The 14,829-nt window shown below is 41.3% G+C and overlaps 1 protein-coding gene across 5 annotated transcripts; it reads left to right on the forward strand.

Moving 5' to 3' along the window:
* The first annotated feature begins 1,541 nt into the window (after positions 1–1,541).
* DENR (density regulated re-initiation and release factor) lies at positions 1,542–14,374 on the forward strand. Of its 5 annotated transcripts, none has more exons than XM_025889810.2 (9): positions 1,542–1,802; positions 2,463–2,486; positions 2,584–2,698; positions 7,158–7,177; positions 8,096–8,180; positions 10,138–10,221; positions 12,608–12,724; positions 13,837–13,976; positions 14,082–14,374. In XM_025889810.2, the coding sequence occupies exons 1-9, from the start codon at positions 1,587–1,589 to the stop codon at positions 14,124–14,126; spliced, it is 846 nt and encodes a 281-aa protein (XP_025745595.2). In that variant the 5' UTR covers positions 1,542–1,586; the 3' UTR covers positions 14,127–14,374. The 5 variants fall into 5 exon arrangements, with proteins under 5 accessions (XP_025745595.2, XP_025745594.2, XP_025745596.1 ...); XM_025889812.2 differs by having other exon boundaries at positions 1,642–1,758; XM_073881247.1 differs by having other exon boundaries at positions 1,711–1,802; positions 2,379–2,486.
* Positions 14,375–14,829: the final 455 nt, after the last annotated feature.

The following is a 14,829-nucleotide window of genomic DNA, read 5'->3' on the forward strand; positions in this document are numbered from 1 at the left end:
AATGCTAAAACTTCATCCATTGCAATGTGTCTTGGTATGAGATATTAAAATGTGAAAAAATATACATCTTAAGTTCAATAAAATATGCTATTAGCTGTGTGATCTTTTTTTAATATATTTTTAAAAGATTTTATTTATTTATTTGGCAGAGAGATACAGAGAGAGAACAAGTAGGCAGAGAGGCAGGCAGAGGGAGAGGGAGAAGCAGACTCCCAAGGAGCAGGGAGCCCGATGTAGGACTCGATCCCAGGACCCTGGGATTATGACCTGAGCCGAAGGCAGCCGCTTAACTGACTGAGCCACCCAGGCGCCCCTAGCTGTGTGATCTTAAGCACGTGTCAACTTAATTCATTTCCACATTTGAGCTACGATTTTACCATCTGAAATTGAAGACAATACCTACCTCATGGGGTTATTGTAAGGATTAAATCAGCTAACCCTTTTAAGACTGTTAAGTTTAGCAAGAGTAGGCTCTTTGTCTCTTGTTCATTGTATCCCCTGTGCCCAGCACAGTGCTTGGCGCATAATAGGAACTCAAGAAAATTTTGTGGAATGAATCCACCTGGACTCTATATTCCCAAATGATCAAGGTTATTGGCACATAGTGGCAGGTGGGTGTCAATAAATGGAAGTTATTATTGGAACAGAAAACTATTATTATTGGAATCAATGATGTTTGGGAACAAGATCTTTGGTTACTTAGAATTGACTCTTCTGTGGGGGAGTGGGAGGACTCCTCATTTATTTAAGAAAGATGTCAGAGTGGACGCCACAGTCTCTGGTGGAAAAGATTATGCCAGATGGCTTTGTGCACACAAAGTAAATCGTGAGCAGAAAATTTAAGGGTGGTGGTGGCGGCAGCAAAAGAAGTTGGCAGGGAAGGAGGGGAATGAGGTGGAAGACAGAATATAGAAGAGCAACCTCCACCAGCTACAAAGCACGTTTTGGTCATCATTTTCCTAATCCTCATAGGTCTGCAAGCACCGTAGTGTTGTTCCCATTTCACAAATGGGACTCAGGGGGAACAAGGTTAGGAAGGGATTTTCCCGAATGAAAACAACCAGATGGAAGCAAAGCTAAGACGCCCCGCGTGTGGTTATGTCTACCCAGCTTCTGGCTGCTGAGAGAAAGCCTGAGACCGGAGAGATTAATTTCAATTTGCAACACATGTAAGGATAGGTAAATACGAGGAAGGTGATGAAAATAGCTGTTAGTGTAGTGAGATTATGGGTGATGAGAACAATCTCTGTAGCGTTGACATTATCTTTTCAAGAATAATTCAGCCAATGTAGGGAAAGGTGTTGAAACCAAACGCCTTTCCAGCTGCCATCTCCCCGCGAAGGAGTGACTTATCCAACAGGCTGGAGGTTAGTCAGGACTCCAGGATGCACCCCAGACGCAGGGCAACATTCCCCAGCTCATTAATAGGGAGTCATTGATGACCTCAGCGCACGTCCCCACTTTGCTATCCGCGCCCGCTTCCACGCGCCGCACGCCGACCGCCCATTCTCTCACGCGGGTAACGAGCACCGCCTACTGGAAGTCAGCCGCTCGGCGGTTTGGCCCCGCCCCCGAGCAAAACGCGCATGCTCCTCAATTCCCCTTCGCCCCCACCTCCAGGCTTCTCGCGACAGCCGCCCAGCGGCGGCCTGAATCTCGCGATAAAGGCTTATTGTCTCGCGGGACCGCGGCTGGCAGACGGGCTTTCAGGCGGCCCTGGCCGTGGAAGAGGAGTTGCATGTGTCGCTTCAGCTGGCGGTAGTGGCGGGAGCGGAGGCGGCGGGGGTTGTGCGACCGCCCGGGTAACGACCCCTCGTGCCTCTCCCTCTTCCGAGAAGCTCGTAGAGAGCGTGGGGGAAGCCGAGGTGCTGCCCGGCGGAAGGGGGCCGGGCCGGGCGTCTCCACACCCCCGCCCACATGGGCCCCTCTGGTGTCCCCGGGATTGCCCCTTCGCCTCAGATCTTCCCCTAACTCTTGGCCGCCTTTGTCGCCCCAGTGCTCTTACATTCTGCCCCTTGCTGGTTCTTTTGTCCCTATTTTCTCTCTTCAGATTCTGGTTTCCCCGCCCCCTCCCACTCCCATCCCCTTCCCTGATTCCTGTGGCCCTCTCTTGGCGTTGAGCTGCCCGCACACCCTGTACTCTGGGCACCTCTAGTCACCCACCCCTTTTTCGTAGGCTTTTCCAGCCTCTTTTCGTCCAGCTGCTTTGTGGCCTTTATTGCTGAGGTTGCATCCCTTCCAGATCACCCCCAGACCTTTTGTCCCGTCACTGCGGATCATCCTCCCCATCTTATTATTCCATTGCTTCCTCTTTCCGCCCCCCCCCCCCGCCCCAATTCTTCACGGTCCTTTTGCTACTGGCACTTGCTTCCCTGTAGACCTGTGGAGCTGGTAATGGTGCGCCCGGAATTGCTCATATTTTATGGATCCTAATGCAGCTTTTATCCTTCACTTAAAAACAGAATTGGAACAAATTTAGGGTTGAGGTATTTCTAGTGGGAGGAGGTGAGGCTACACCTGAACACTGCCTTTTTGGGGTCTTGGTCCAAAATAGTGAAAATGTGTTATTTTCCTTGCTTACAGGTTTGTGAGATGGCTGCTGATATTTCTGAATCCGGTGGGCATGATTGCAAAGGAGACCCGAGGGGCAATACCAAGTTAGATGCAGACTACCCACTTCGAGTCCTTTACTGTGGAGGCAAGTGTTACAGAGCAGAAAATGGCTTTTGCTCACTTTATTTTTATGCATTGTAATAGTAGTATCACATTTGATTCTATTAATCCTTTTCTCATCTGTCTTTGGGAAATCCTTAATTGGGGGCGGGGGGGGGCGTTGGTAAGGCAGGGGAGGCATGGGTTAACAGATTTTCTAGACCCGTATGACTTTTGCCTTGCTACTTGGCCTGGAGAAGCTTCCGGTCCAGTTGGAATAGAGACATGCAAATAGATTATTTCAACCTAATGCTACTTGATAGTCTGGCTACTAAAGGAGGACCTCTTGGGAGATACTGAGTCTGAAGAGATGACAAGGACTGGATGAGGAAGTGGGGAAGGGCATCCCAGATGAAGTGAATGGCTATGCAAGAAAAGACTTGATGCACGTCTGTGGAGAAATGAGCAGCTTTGGATTAGTATAGTGTGGATATAGTATAGGGAGGGTATCAGGAGTGGGAGATGATGAGGTTGGAGCGATGGGTCGTAGGACAGTCTTGGGGAAGTCTTCTTGGTTTGATTAATAATACATGTATTAGATTGAATCTGGATTCTTTTTTTTCTTGGAGTGTTCTTCCTCATTTTCAATGCAGAAATATTTGTGAATTGGAAATGCTCTAATTTTATTAGCATTTTGGAAAGTTTTAGAAAAATTCGAAGGTACAGGACAGCAAAGGGGCAAGTAAGTACTGATTTTTTTCAGGAAATATTTTTGACCACTTACTCTGTGCCTCGCAGTGTTTTAGGTGCTAGGGACTGAGTAGTGAGTGAGTAAGTCAGGAAAGGTCCTTGTGTTTGGAGAATTTACATTTTGTGAGTGTAATAGAGACATCATCTGGAGTTTAAGTACTATAGAAGGAGTGGGATGTCACTGAGTTAAAAAATTTTGTCAACGTGCCATTTATTGAATATCTTGGGGAGTAAAAATTATTATAAAATACCTCCGTAAGAATAAGGCAGGGGAACTTTTTGTAGGATTGATTGATTTTTGTTACAGTATTGGTCTTATTTGGTCATCTTGTTTGCCTTTGGAGTCGCAGACCAGGGACTGCATCCTGATTCCAGCATTACTAGTTATGTGACCTTGGGCAAGTTACCTAATTCAATTAAGGATTAAAGGTCTGTTTCTTAAGGTCTGTACAATGAAAATGATAATTATATCCTAAGTCAGGTGATTTGTATAAAGCTTCTGGTGTAGCAACTAACACAAGAACATAGTACAGTAAGTTTTATTATTAGATAAGTATACTAGTTTAGTATGGTTTATTTATCTTTGTCAGATGTAGTTAAGAGCTGTTGTTCTTTGTACCCTATTTTATCTAATCTAAGACTCCATATTTTATAAGTCGCCACTATTTTATGTTCCACTTAGAAAAAAAAACTCACATTGACATGCCGTAACTATAAGGTGTATCCCTATTAAAATGAAGAAAACTTAGGATTGATGAAATACGGCATATGAAAACCATCTTATTAAATTGCTTATGTGACTGCTAAGGTGACTTGAACAACTGCACTAAATATGCAAACCACCCCGGTGATAATTTGTGTTGACCAGCAGTCCCTAACCTTTTTTTTTTTTTTTAAGATTTTATTTATTTATTTGACAGAGAGAGACACAGCGAGAGAGGGAACGCAAGCAGGGGGAGTGGGAGAGGGAAAAGCAGGCTTCCCGCTGAGCAGGGAGCCCGATGTGGGGCTCGATCCCAGGACTCCGGGATCATGACCTGAGCCGAAGGCAGACACTCGATGACTGAGCCACCCAGGCGCCCCAGTCCCTAACCTTTTTGAGAAAGGTTTATTTTCATTTCCCTTCCTAGTTTGTATTGATATTCCAGGCACTAAGCTGGGGACAGGGTTACTTCCTCAAGGAGTTTACGGTCTAGTTGTAGAAGCACTTAGGGTAAATTAAATAGTACTGATTATAACTATGAATTAGGAGTTGAGGAAAAGGAGGGATCTTTGTTCAGAGGAAGTAGGGTAATGTCCAAGGAAATGAGAAGCCTTAGATAAAGGGTAGAATTTGTAAGGAAAGGTGAAGGAATTCATAAGAACAGTATGGTGGTAAGATTTAATATGGTGTCTTCAGGAGAGAGGGAAAAGAAAGGGCTTATTGGAACAGAGTGCTGGTTGGAGTAGAGTGAGAAACGGGTAGGTAGAATGGGGTCATTTCTGGGGAGACATTTTGTCTTCTTGATTGTGACTTCAGACTCAATCTGTGTTTGAATCCTGGCTCAGCCATTTACTTACTTGTGTGACCTTGGCTAGTTCCCTCATCTATTAAGGAGCCTACTTCAGAAGGCTGCCGAGAAGAATGAATAATACTCCCAAAGGCTCCACCTCCTAACACCATCACATTGGATAAAAGGATTTCAACATAGTAATTTTGAGGGGACACAAACATTCAGACCATAGCAGAAGGTTTTATGGCTGATGATGCCTTGTTCTTCATGTTGCATCACATCAGCAAGTACATAACGTCAGGTTATTGCACTATTAGTGATGTGAAGGTTTGTTTTTTGTTTTTTTCTTAAGATTTTATTTATTTGAGAGAGATAATGAGAGAGAGAGCATGAGAGGGGGGCAGGTCAGAGGGAGAAGCAGACTCCCCGCCGAGCAGGGAGCCCGATGCGGGACTTGATCCCGGGACTCCAGCATCATGACCCGAGCCGAAGGCAGTCGCTCGACCGACTGAGCCACCCAGGTGCCCAGTGATGTGAAGTTTGATGGTAGCTACTAGATCTGTGTGTCGAAAAGCTATGGTTTGCAGAAAGGGAAATTGACTTTATTTTATTTTATTTTAAGATTTTATTTATTTCAGAGAGCGAGCACAAGCAGGGGGAACAGCAGGCAGAGGGAGAGGGAGAAGCAGGCTCCATCCCAGGACCCTGGGATCATGACCTGAGCCAAAGGCAGATGCTTAACTGACTGAGCCACCCAGGCGCCCTGGGAAATTGACTTTACAAGCAAGTGACAGTGAATTGTCCAAATGTTCCCATTGCATTAGAATTTTGTTGAACTGAATATTCTTTGAAATGGTGTACAAAGGTTTATAGCTTTAGTATTTGCTGTAATGGTATTTAACCTATAATTCTGTCCTGAAAGTGTGGCTGAATATCTGTACCTACTTGTATTTGAACTTGAGCTACTGAGGGTTGTAGAGCTCTGGTTAACCAGGGAGAGCTTTGGTGGAAAGGTCTCCACACTTGAAATAAAGAGGTGCTACATTCCAGTTTTCTTCTGCCACATACCTACCACCTTTTTTTTTTTAAAGATTTATTTGAGAGAGAGAGAGAGCACGAGAGGGAAGAGGGTCAGAGGGAGAAGCAGACTCCCGCTGAGCAGGGAGCCCAATGTGGGACTCGATCCCAGGACTCCAGGATCATGACCTGAGCCGAAGGCAGTCGCCCAACCAACTGAGCCACCCAGGCGCCCACATACCTACCACCTTTGTCCTTGGCTGAGCTATTGAACCTTTTTTAGAGCTTCATCTATAAAAAAGTGATGGTGGGATGAGGAAGAGGCCAACCACTGTCACGTGGCTGGCACACAGCTACGCTATCTCTGTGTGTCATGTAATCTGATTTCGTGGTTAAGAGCTTCAGAAACTGACCATCCTGTTCTAACCAGATGCTGCAGGTTATTTTACCTAACGGTAATGCAGATGTGGTGATTCTTACTTACAGGGTGGTGACGATGACACATAATCATATAACGATAATTGCTGTGATGAGTAATGGTGCACCACCCCTCTTCTCCCTCACAAATCTCAAGATATTGGGCACACTGAACTACTCAGTTGTTTCCCTTAAAAGTAAAAAAAAATAGTTGACCTGGTAACAGAATTCTGTTTACAATCTGGAAACCTTTTGAGTTCTTTTGGTTCTTTAGCCCATGGAGCCTGTACGAGGACAAAATTGAACCTGCGTTCCCTCTAGCTTTACAGTTGCACGATCTGAAAGCACATTATGAAAAAGAAAAGGAAACGTATATTGCAAAGAAATGGTAGCAAAAGTGCTACTGAAGTCTATAAATATGTTAGTATGAATAAAAACTGGTGGCTGTTTTGGTAAAACTATCAAAGGAAATAACCAGTTCCTTTCAAGCTGTGTTGTATTGGGAATTGTTCTCAGCTTAACTTCAGACCCATTGAGATAGTTACGGTAAAACTTTAAGATATGCAGGCTAATATAGTTTGATGTTCCATCCACTGAGGTTATGGTGTTCTTTAGATTAAAAACAAAACAAAAAAAAATTAAGAGCCTATCTCATATGAACCATGTGCCTTTTACCTCAAAAAAAAAAAAAACCATGATGGGTGGTATTTGAAAAGTGATACAGAATTACAGGAAAAAGTAGAAATGAAGCATTTTGTCCAATTTAAAAGGATGAACCATGTGTGTTTATATATAATTTTCTAATCTTTTTTCTCTCCATTTCCCCAGTTTGTTCATTACCAACAGAGGTAAGTCCTTTTAAAATTCTTTTCTTTTTTTTTTTTTTTTAAAGATTTTATTTATTTATTTGAGAGAGAGAGAGAGAGAATGAGAGATAGCACGAGAGGGAAGAGGGTCAGAGGGAGAAGCAGACTCCCTGCTGAGCAGGGAGCCCGATGTGGGACTCGATCCCAGGACTCCAGGATCATGACCTGAGCCGAAGGCAGTTGCTTAACCAAGCCTGAGCCACCCAGGCGCCCTAAAATTCTTTTCTTTTTTTAACTTCTTCATTTGAGGTCATTGACTTTAGAACTAGCCTGAGAACTTTTTTATTTTTCATGTTCTGTCATTTGATAGTAGAGTTTCAACTTTTATAGAAACTTTGGATTGGAATTATTTTATGGTCTTACAAATTGTTTTCTTTAGACTTTGTATCATATGTGTACATCTTTTGTACTTGGCTATCCAGTTTGGACTTCTGCTTGGAACTTATGAATAGTTACGTAATAAAACAAGAGTAGCCTTAAAGCCAAAAATCTAATGTATAAGCAGAGGAAAGCATAAATTAAAATTATAGGATTTTCTGTTAATATGCTTCTGAGTCAGCATCTGTGGGCAAGTCACAAAAATAGACACCTGTGTGCCCAAAGCAAGAAATGAACATGCTCGTTTTTTTTGTTTGCTCCTTTTTCTAATGGCCCTTCTCTTTGATGCAACAAAAAATACGTTACTACAGTGAGGAGGTGCTTAATCCTTTTTAAATTCTAATTTTTTATGGGGCATTTCCTGGTCAAACACAGAATTCCTGTGGATAAGATATCGGGTGGGAGTAGTTGGTTTCATCATTCTTAATATAGCAAATATAGGGAAGGACTTAATTAAAATGTATTGGTTGATTGAAAATGTTCTGTTGTGACGCAGTTTGTTCTCCCCCCCCACTCCCCCAGTACTGTGAATATATGCCTGATGTTGCTAAATGTCGACAGTGGTTAGAGAAGAATTTTCCAAATGAGTTTGCAAAACTTACTGTAGGTATGAACATTTTTTTCTCTAATCTGAAAGCTTGTATTTCTGAAACAAATGCACATAAGGCATTATTTTAAAGATAAGAAAGTGCTCCTTTAGTAGGATATTACAGAATTGTATTTATACCTATTAGCTTCAAAACCATTTTATATTCTTGGGTTAAAATTCCTTATATAGAACCACACACTGCTTCATGTGTCTTATCTGAGACAGTTTAGGATAACTTCTTATAAGAAGAGTAATGGTTTAGGAGCAAATGTATTTTCATTCATTCATTTAACAAATTATTTCTTGTGAGCATACTATATGCTACACTTTGTTTTAGATGTTTAGGATAAGGCAGTGAACAAAAGATCTATTTGAAAATTATATTCTAGAATGGGAGACTAAGTAAAATAAGAAATAAGTATGTTAAATCGTCGTGAGCAGGGAATAGGGAGATAAGAATTGTTGGGGAGAGAATTCGAAGTTTTAGGTAGTGGCAGGAAAGATTTTGCTGAAAAAACTGCATTTGAACAAAGACCTAAAGGAAGTGAGGGAGTGAGTCATTTGGATATCTGGGAGAATATTCCAGGTGTGGGGCAAGTGCAAAGGCCCTGAGGTAAAAGCTTACCTGTCATATTCAGGAAACATCAAGGAAGCCTTTGTGTGTCTGGAGCTTATTGAAGAAGGGGGGAGAGAAGGGTCAGAGATGAAGTCAGAGAGAAGTAATGGAGGACCATACCTTAAAGGTCTAGTCTTGGCTTTTTTTTTTTTTTTTTTAAGATTTTTATTTATTGCAGAGAGAGAGCAGGGGGTGGCAGGGGTCAGAGGGAGAAGCAGACTCCCCGCTGAGCAGGGATGGAGTCCGATGTCCCCGACGTCAGACTCCATCCCAGGACCCTGGGATCATGACCTGAGCTGAAGGCAGATGCCCAACCGAATGAGCCACCCAGGCGCCCCTAGTCTTGGCTTTTACTCAGAATGAGATGTGGAGCTCTTGGAGAGATTTGAGGAGAAGAGCAATAAGGTCTGACTTTTGTTTCAACATCTGTTTGGCTACTGTGCTAAAGAACAGACTGAAGAGGGGCCCAGGCAGTAAAGGGAGACCAGATGAGAGGCTGTGGCTGTAATCGTGTCAGGAGACCATGGTGACCTGATCAGAATGGTAGCAGTGGAGGCGGGGAAAGTAGGCAGGTTCTCGATGTGTTTTGAAGGTAGAGCTGACAGGGCTTTCTGATGTGCTGCATGTGGGATGTGAGAAAAGGAGGCATCTAGGGTTTTGGCAACTAGAAGAATGGAGTTGCTGTTGCCAGTGGAAGGGAAGACGGAAGGAACAGATTTCTTCATTTTGTTAAAACTGTGGCTTCTCTTACGAGATTGGTGGAAATGAAGGCAGTAGCAGGAAGAAGGGAAAGCCTGGGCTGGAAACAGTCGTGTCAGATGTACCTGATGCTATTCCACTATTTGCTGCTTTGTCAGATTGTTTCCAAGAGGCACAACCCCTGAAACTTCATAGAAGGCCTTTCTGGATAGTAGCCACAGTCATCATCCGTGGTTGGATAAGAACCTTAAAGTTGGGTGTTACAGTCTGCGTGGTCATGGTCAGCCTGGGACATGACCTGCCTAGGACATGATAAGACCTGAGGAAGGAGTCTTCTTAGGCCCAGACTTCCTGTTACCTAGATTAGTATGTTTAGATGTAAACATGCCTGCAGAGTCTGAGTGTTTTGTTCTCCTTTCATGTGCTAAAAAGATCCTAATCTTCACATATCAAAGACTTTGTTTTGTCTTCTGTCACCATGGACTTAATAATGACCAGAATTAGACTGAATGGGAATTTAGCAATATAATCATTTGCATTATAAATGGCATGTTGTTGTTGGCAAGATGCCTTCTTTGTGTATGAAGTTGCTCAAAGGTGATTTTTTAAAGGTTATTTTGAAGTAATGTTAATGCTTTGGATTTCATTGTTAACGTCTAGAAAATTCACCAAAACAAGAAGCTGGAATTAGTGAGGGTCAAGGCACAGCAGGGGAAGAGGAAGAGAAGAAAAAGCAGAAGAGAGGTAAGGGCTAAATCCATGGCTTGATTTATATAAAGACACCTTCCCTCTGTCAGAGGAAATACATAATGAGCACAGTCCCAAAGCCAGTAATGTGTCCCTGCTGCTGTAGTTCCATATGTATACCCTACAGAGCGACACAGAATCATATACTCAGGATGACTGGATGTCATATGATTTGGGCTTTTACAGTAAATTGGACCTAAGAAAATATGCTTTATTTGCTGTATATATATGCAAAAAGCAACCAACCAGCTTGTTGATGACTTGAAAACTTTACCTTATTAAAATAGAGTTGAGGACATTGATAAAAGATTTTATTCTCATTATGTTGTCAGCTCAGTTGAATTTTTTTTTTTCAATAGCTGTTGTGTATAACTGCCTACCTCCTTAAAATGAATTCCTGTGCTCTGGATCCTGTCCCTGCCTGTTTCTTCTGCCTTAATTATTCTCCCCTATGACTAAAATTAGCTTATAAATAAGGACTCTGCATCTTTCAAGAGAAATTCCTCCAAGAGCCCATGTCTTTGCTTTTATCCCTTGCCCTGCCCTTCTTAGCCAGACTTGTAGTAAGATTAGACTCACTGTTCTTGCTCTTCTGGCCTTCATTGCTCATGCTTCATTCTGTCCTTAAGCTGACTGTCACACCACTGAAATTCCTCTAATAGAGGTCATCAGTGGCTCAGTAATGGCTAAGCAATAAGAGCATTTGAGCACGCCCTTTTTTGAAATGCCATACTTCCTTGTTTTAATTTTTATTGTTATGTTAATCACCATATATTACATCATTTGTTTTTGATCATACTTCCTTGGTTTTTGCACAGCCTTCTTTCCTCATCCTCCCTGTCAATCCTCTTCGGTCTTCTGTGCAGACTTCTCTTCTCCTTTCTGTCCCTAAAAAGTTGTTATTTCCCAGGATCCTATGCTCGGCCATCTTACCTCCTCATTCTGCAGTTTTCTCCCTGAATGATTCTTTCACATCCCTAACTTCTAACACCACTCTACATTTGAAATTCCTGAATCTGTACCTCTGGTCCTGGCCCGTGTCTCTAGACTAGCAATGTGCACGGTCCCACAGGCACTTCAAATGCAGTATTTCCAAGAAAACCAAACTTACTAAGTCCCAAATCTGTATCTTTTGGTTAATGACAGCATACTTTATCCATTCATCTGAGCCAGAACCTGACATTCATCTTGGGTTCTCTTTCTTTGCTCCCCTCCCCCCCCTTTTTAAGATTTTATTTATTTATTTGTCAGAGAGAGAGGAGAGAGAGAGATCACAAGCAGAGGGAGTGGCAGGCAGAGGGAGAAGCAGGCTCCCTGCTGAGCAGGGAGCCTGATGCAGGGCTTGATCCCAGACCCTGGGATCATGACCTGAGTGGAAGGCAGCTGCTTAACTGACTGAGCCACCTAGGCGTCCCTTCTTTGCTCCTTTTAATCAGTATTTTTAAATAGTCATCTTCCTTAATTTATTTAGTACTAATTATTTTTAATTCCGTTTAATCAGTTGTAAATTCTGTTATTTCTCCTCCTTACTCTACCCTGTGCCTAATCACCATTACTGTTACCACTGCTTTGTTAGATTTTGATTAATTTCCACCTGAACTAATGTAGGAGCCTCCAGTAGCTCTCTGTCGGCCTTATTCCTCAAAGGCTCACCCTTCATGGTATAGAGTGATCTCCTAAAACCTAAATCTGTTTTTTTCCACTCCTGTATTCATTCAGTGGCTTTTCTTCGGCCTTAATATAAAATCAAATAACAGAGCTTGATGTGCTGGTCCTTTAATTTAATCGTTTGCTCTTTTGGCTTTATCCCCTACATATCCATAAGCATCCTTCATTGAGACAATTGTAGTTCTCAAGTATAATGCCTTCTCTTATCTTTGTACTTGTTCCCTTCTCCTGGGATATCTTTTCTTACCATATCTCTCCAGCTCTTCTGCTTTCCTCTGGACAGTTCCTTCTACAAGAACTTAGATGCCATTTCTTCTGGGAAACCTTTTCTGTCCTCCAGAAGCTAAGTAAGCCATTCCTCTGCAAGCTATGGTGGTGCAGTATTCATGGTTCCTGTTACAGTATATATCAGTTGCAGTAATTATTAAACTTTTTTTTGTCTCCTTCACTTGACTGAGAGTCCCTGGAGGGCAGGGACTATGTTTTCTTCTGTTCATCTTTTTGTCCTCAACCCTTAGTGCAGTGCTTGGACATAGTACTTAATAAATATTTATTGAATGAATACTCATGCATGTGTTTATTAGTTTTGTGTTAGAAGAAGAAACTTTAGAAATTAATATTTGGTAACTTTTGAAAATTAATAAGCTGAAAGACGGTATTTATGTTAAACCCAAAACAATGCGGAGCTCTTTTTTTTTTTTTTACATAAATAAAGGTGGAAGGGGTCAAATAAAGCAAAAAAAGAAGACTGTACCACAAAAAGTTACAATAGCCAAAATTCCTAGAGCAAAGAAGAAATATGTAACAAGAGTATGTGGCCTTGCAACTTTCGGTGAGTTCAAGTTTAAGTATGTTTAAAATGTGTGAATTGTATTCTCTCTGTTGCTCTCTGCCCCTCTCCCTCCCTCTTTCTGTGTCTTGCCCTTTCTGTCTCTTTTTTAATCTGGCATCATGAAAATTTCATAGGTCTATTTTTCGCTAAGACGATACAAAATGAGATTTTGCATGTCTAACTATAGCTTCGAAATCAGATTTTGAAGAAATTGAAAAATGTTTTGCAAAGGGAACTAGTTTAACTTTTTCCTTTTCAGAATACCTGCTTGGGCACATTTTATGTGGAATGAGGAGGGCTAGGTAGGATTCCCTTTGAAGCCTATCGGTACTGCTCCTCTGTCCCTGCGGGCTAGATGGCAAAAGGCTGCACAATGGCTTGTGCCCTCTGGGAACAGTAGTAGAGGGTGAGGGAATGTGGGTATCAGCAGAATGTCCTGCTTCAGAGCTCCTTCTGAAGGCCTTGAATGAACAGTGAAATTATAAACCAAGGTCCCTTCCTGTGACAAGACAGTTGAAAAACAGTCATTAGAAAGTAGGTTTGTTTCCCTTCTGTAACTATTTCTCTTGTAAAAAAGGATAAATGAAAGAACTTCATTGTACTTGGAAATGTATATGTAATGCTTGGAATTAATGTGTTCCTGGATTTATTTTGGTCTTAACCATATGAGTTATGAATAGTATGAATAATGCTTTGTGTGTGTGTGATAGGATGCATCTTTTTAAAATTTATTTAAATTTTTACTTAAATTCAATTAATCAACATATAGTGTATTATTAGTTTCAGAGGTAGAGTTCAGTGATTAAGCAGTTGCATATAACACCCAGTGCTCATTACATAATGTACCCTCCTTAATGCCCATTACCCGGTTACCCCATCCCCCCAAATAGCGCTATTTTTATGTACTGAAGCTTTATTTGACCTTGAAAATATAAGTTGAATGGTTAAGACCACTGCCTGTGGTAGTTTGTAATTATCATGAAAGGAATATAAAACCCATTAAGGTAATCTGTTTTATGAAATTAAGATACAGATTAAATTTCAAAATGGAAAAATATCTTTGATACACAATTCCAATTATAGTCTTGTTCTTTCTCTTTTTTAAATAACAGAAATTGATCTTAAAGAAGCACAAAGATTTTTTGCTCAGAAATTCTCCTGTGGTGCCTCAGTAACAGGAGAAGATGAAATCATCATTCAGGGAGACTTTACAGATGACATAATTGATGTCATTCAGGAAAAATGGCCAGAGGTGAGTAGGTAGAACATGTGCACCTGTGGATATAAGTTTTTAAAGCAAGTTGCTTCCATGTTACCTGATACCACAATTCATGAGATGTAATTATTTGTTTTATAGGTGGATGATGATAGCATCGAAGATCTTGGAGAAGTAAAGAAGTGATTTTGAAAATTTGTCTCTATTTAATGATCTGAACTGAGAGTTGATATGGCCAAAGGGAGAGAGGCCTTTTAAAAATATATATATTTATCCTACAGTAAAACTGTAGATTACCCTCACCCTTGGCATTTTCACTGTTCTGTATAAGGCTGCTTGTTTTTTTTATTGCCAAAGTCTAATAAACAGGGGAGACTGTCATGCTTATGCATGAAGTAGAATTTAGTCAAATAAAAATTTTTGGTCATTTGGTACTGACTTTTCTCTTTCTCTTATTAACTTTTTATTTTTGGAAAAACACTAGATTTTTTGTGCAAAGCTTTTTTGTTTATTAAAAATCATGATTTAATGAAATCATGATTTAAGGCTGAGTAATATTTTAAAGGATTTGAATTTTGGCTTCATCACCATTAATAACTGTCTCCTTGCTTCTTTGGTGTGATACTTTTGAGATGCTTGGGCATCTGATAGATTTGTGGTTGAATTTGCTTCATTGTTACCAACCAAGTCCACTTCGTGGTCACATTAACTTAATGTTGGTAGGAGTTGTTCACACTCTTCTGGAGATTATTTGGTAAAGTATATTAAAGCCTTAAAACCATCTGCAGTCTGACCCAGTAAGCCACTTAATTGACACTATCCTAAAGATAGAATCATTCTTGCTTAAAACTGTGGGTGAGGATGCTCATCACAATGTTACTCATAAATG

The sequence above is a fragment of the Callorhinus ursinus genome, unplaced genomic scaffold, assembly GCF_003265705.2.
Source record: "Callorhinus ursinus isolate GAN/ISIS: 27379988/994484 unplaced genomic scaffold, GSC_fseal_2.0 scaffold41, whole genome shotgun sequence".
NCBI classification, from domain to species: domain Eukaryota; kingdom Metazoa; phylum Chordata; class Mammalia; order Carnivora; family Otariidae; genus Callorhinus; species Callorhinus ursinus.

Bases quoted from the DNA above. Each gene is read 5' to 3' on its own strand.
- DENR (XM_025889810.2), top strand. From the start codon at position 1,587: ATGCTCCTCAATTCCCCTTCGCCCCCACCTCCAGGCTTCTCGCGACAG. The intron at 1,803-2,462 runs GTAACGACCCCT...ACTTAAAAACAG, and splicing joins GGGGTTGTGCGACCGCCCGG to AATTGGAACAAATTTAGGGT. The intron at 13,977-14,081 runs GTGAGTAGGTAG...TTTGTTTTATAG, and splicing joins TTCAGGAAAAATGGCCAGAG to GTGGATGATGATAGCATCGA.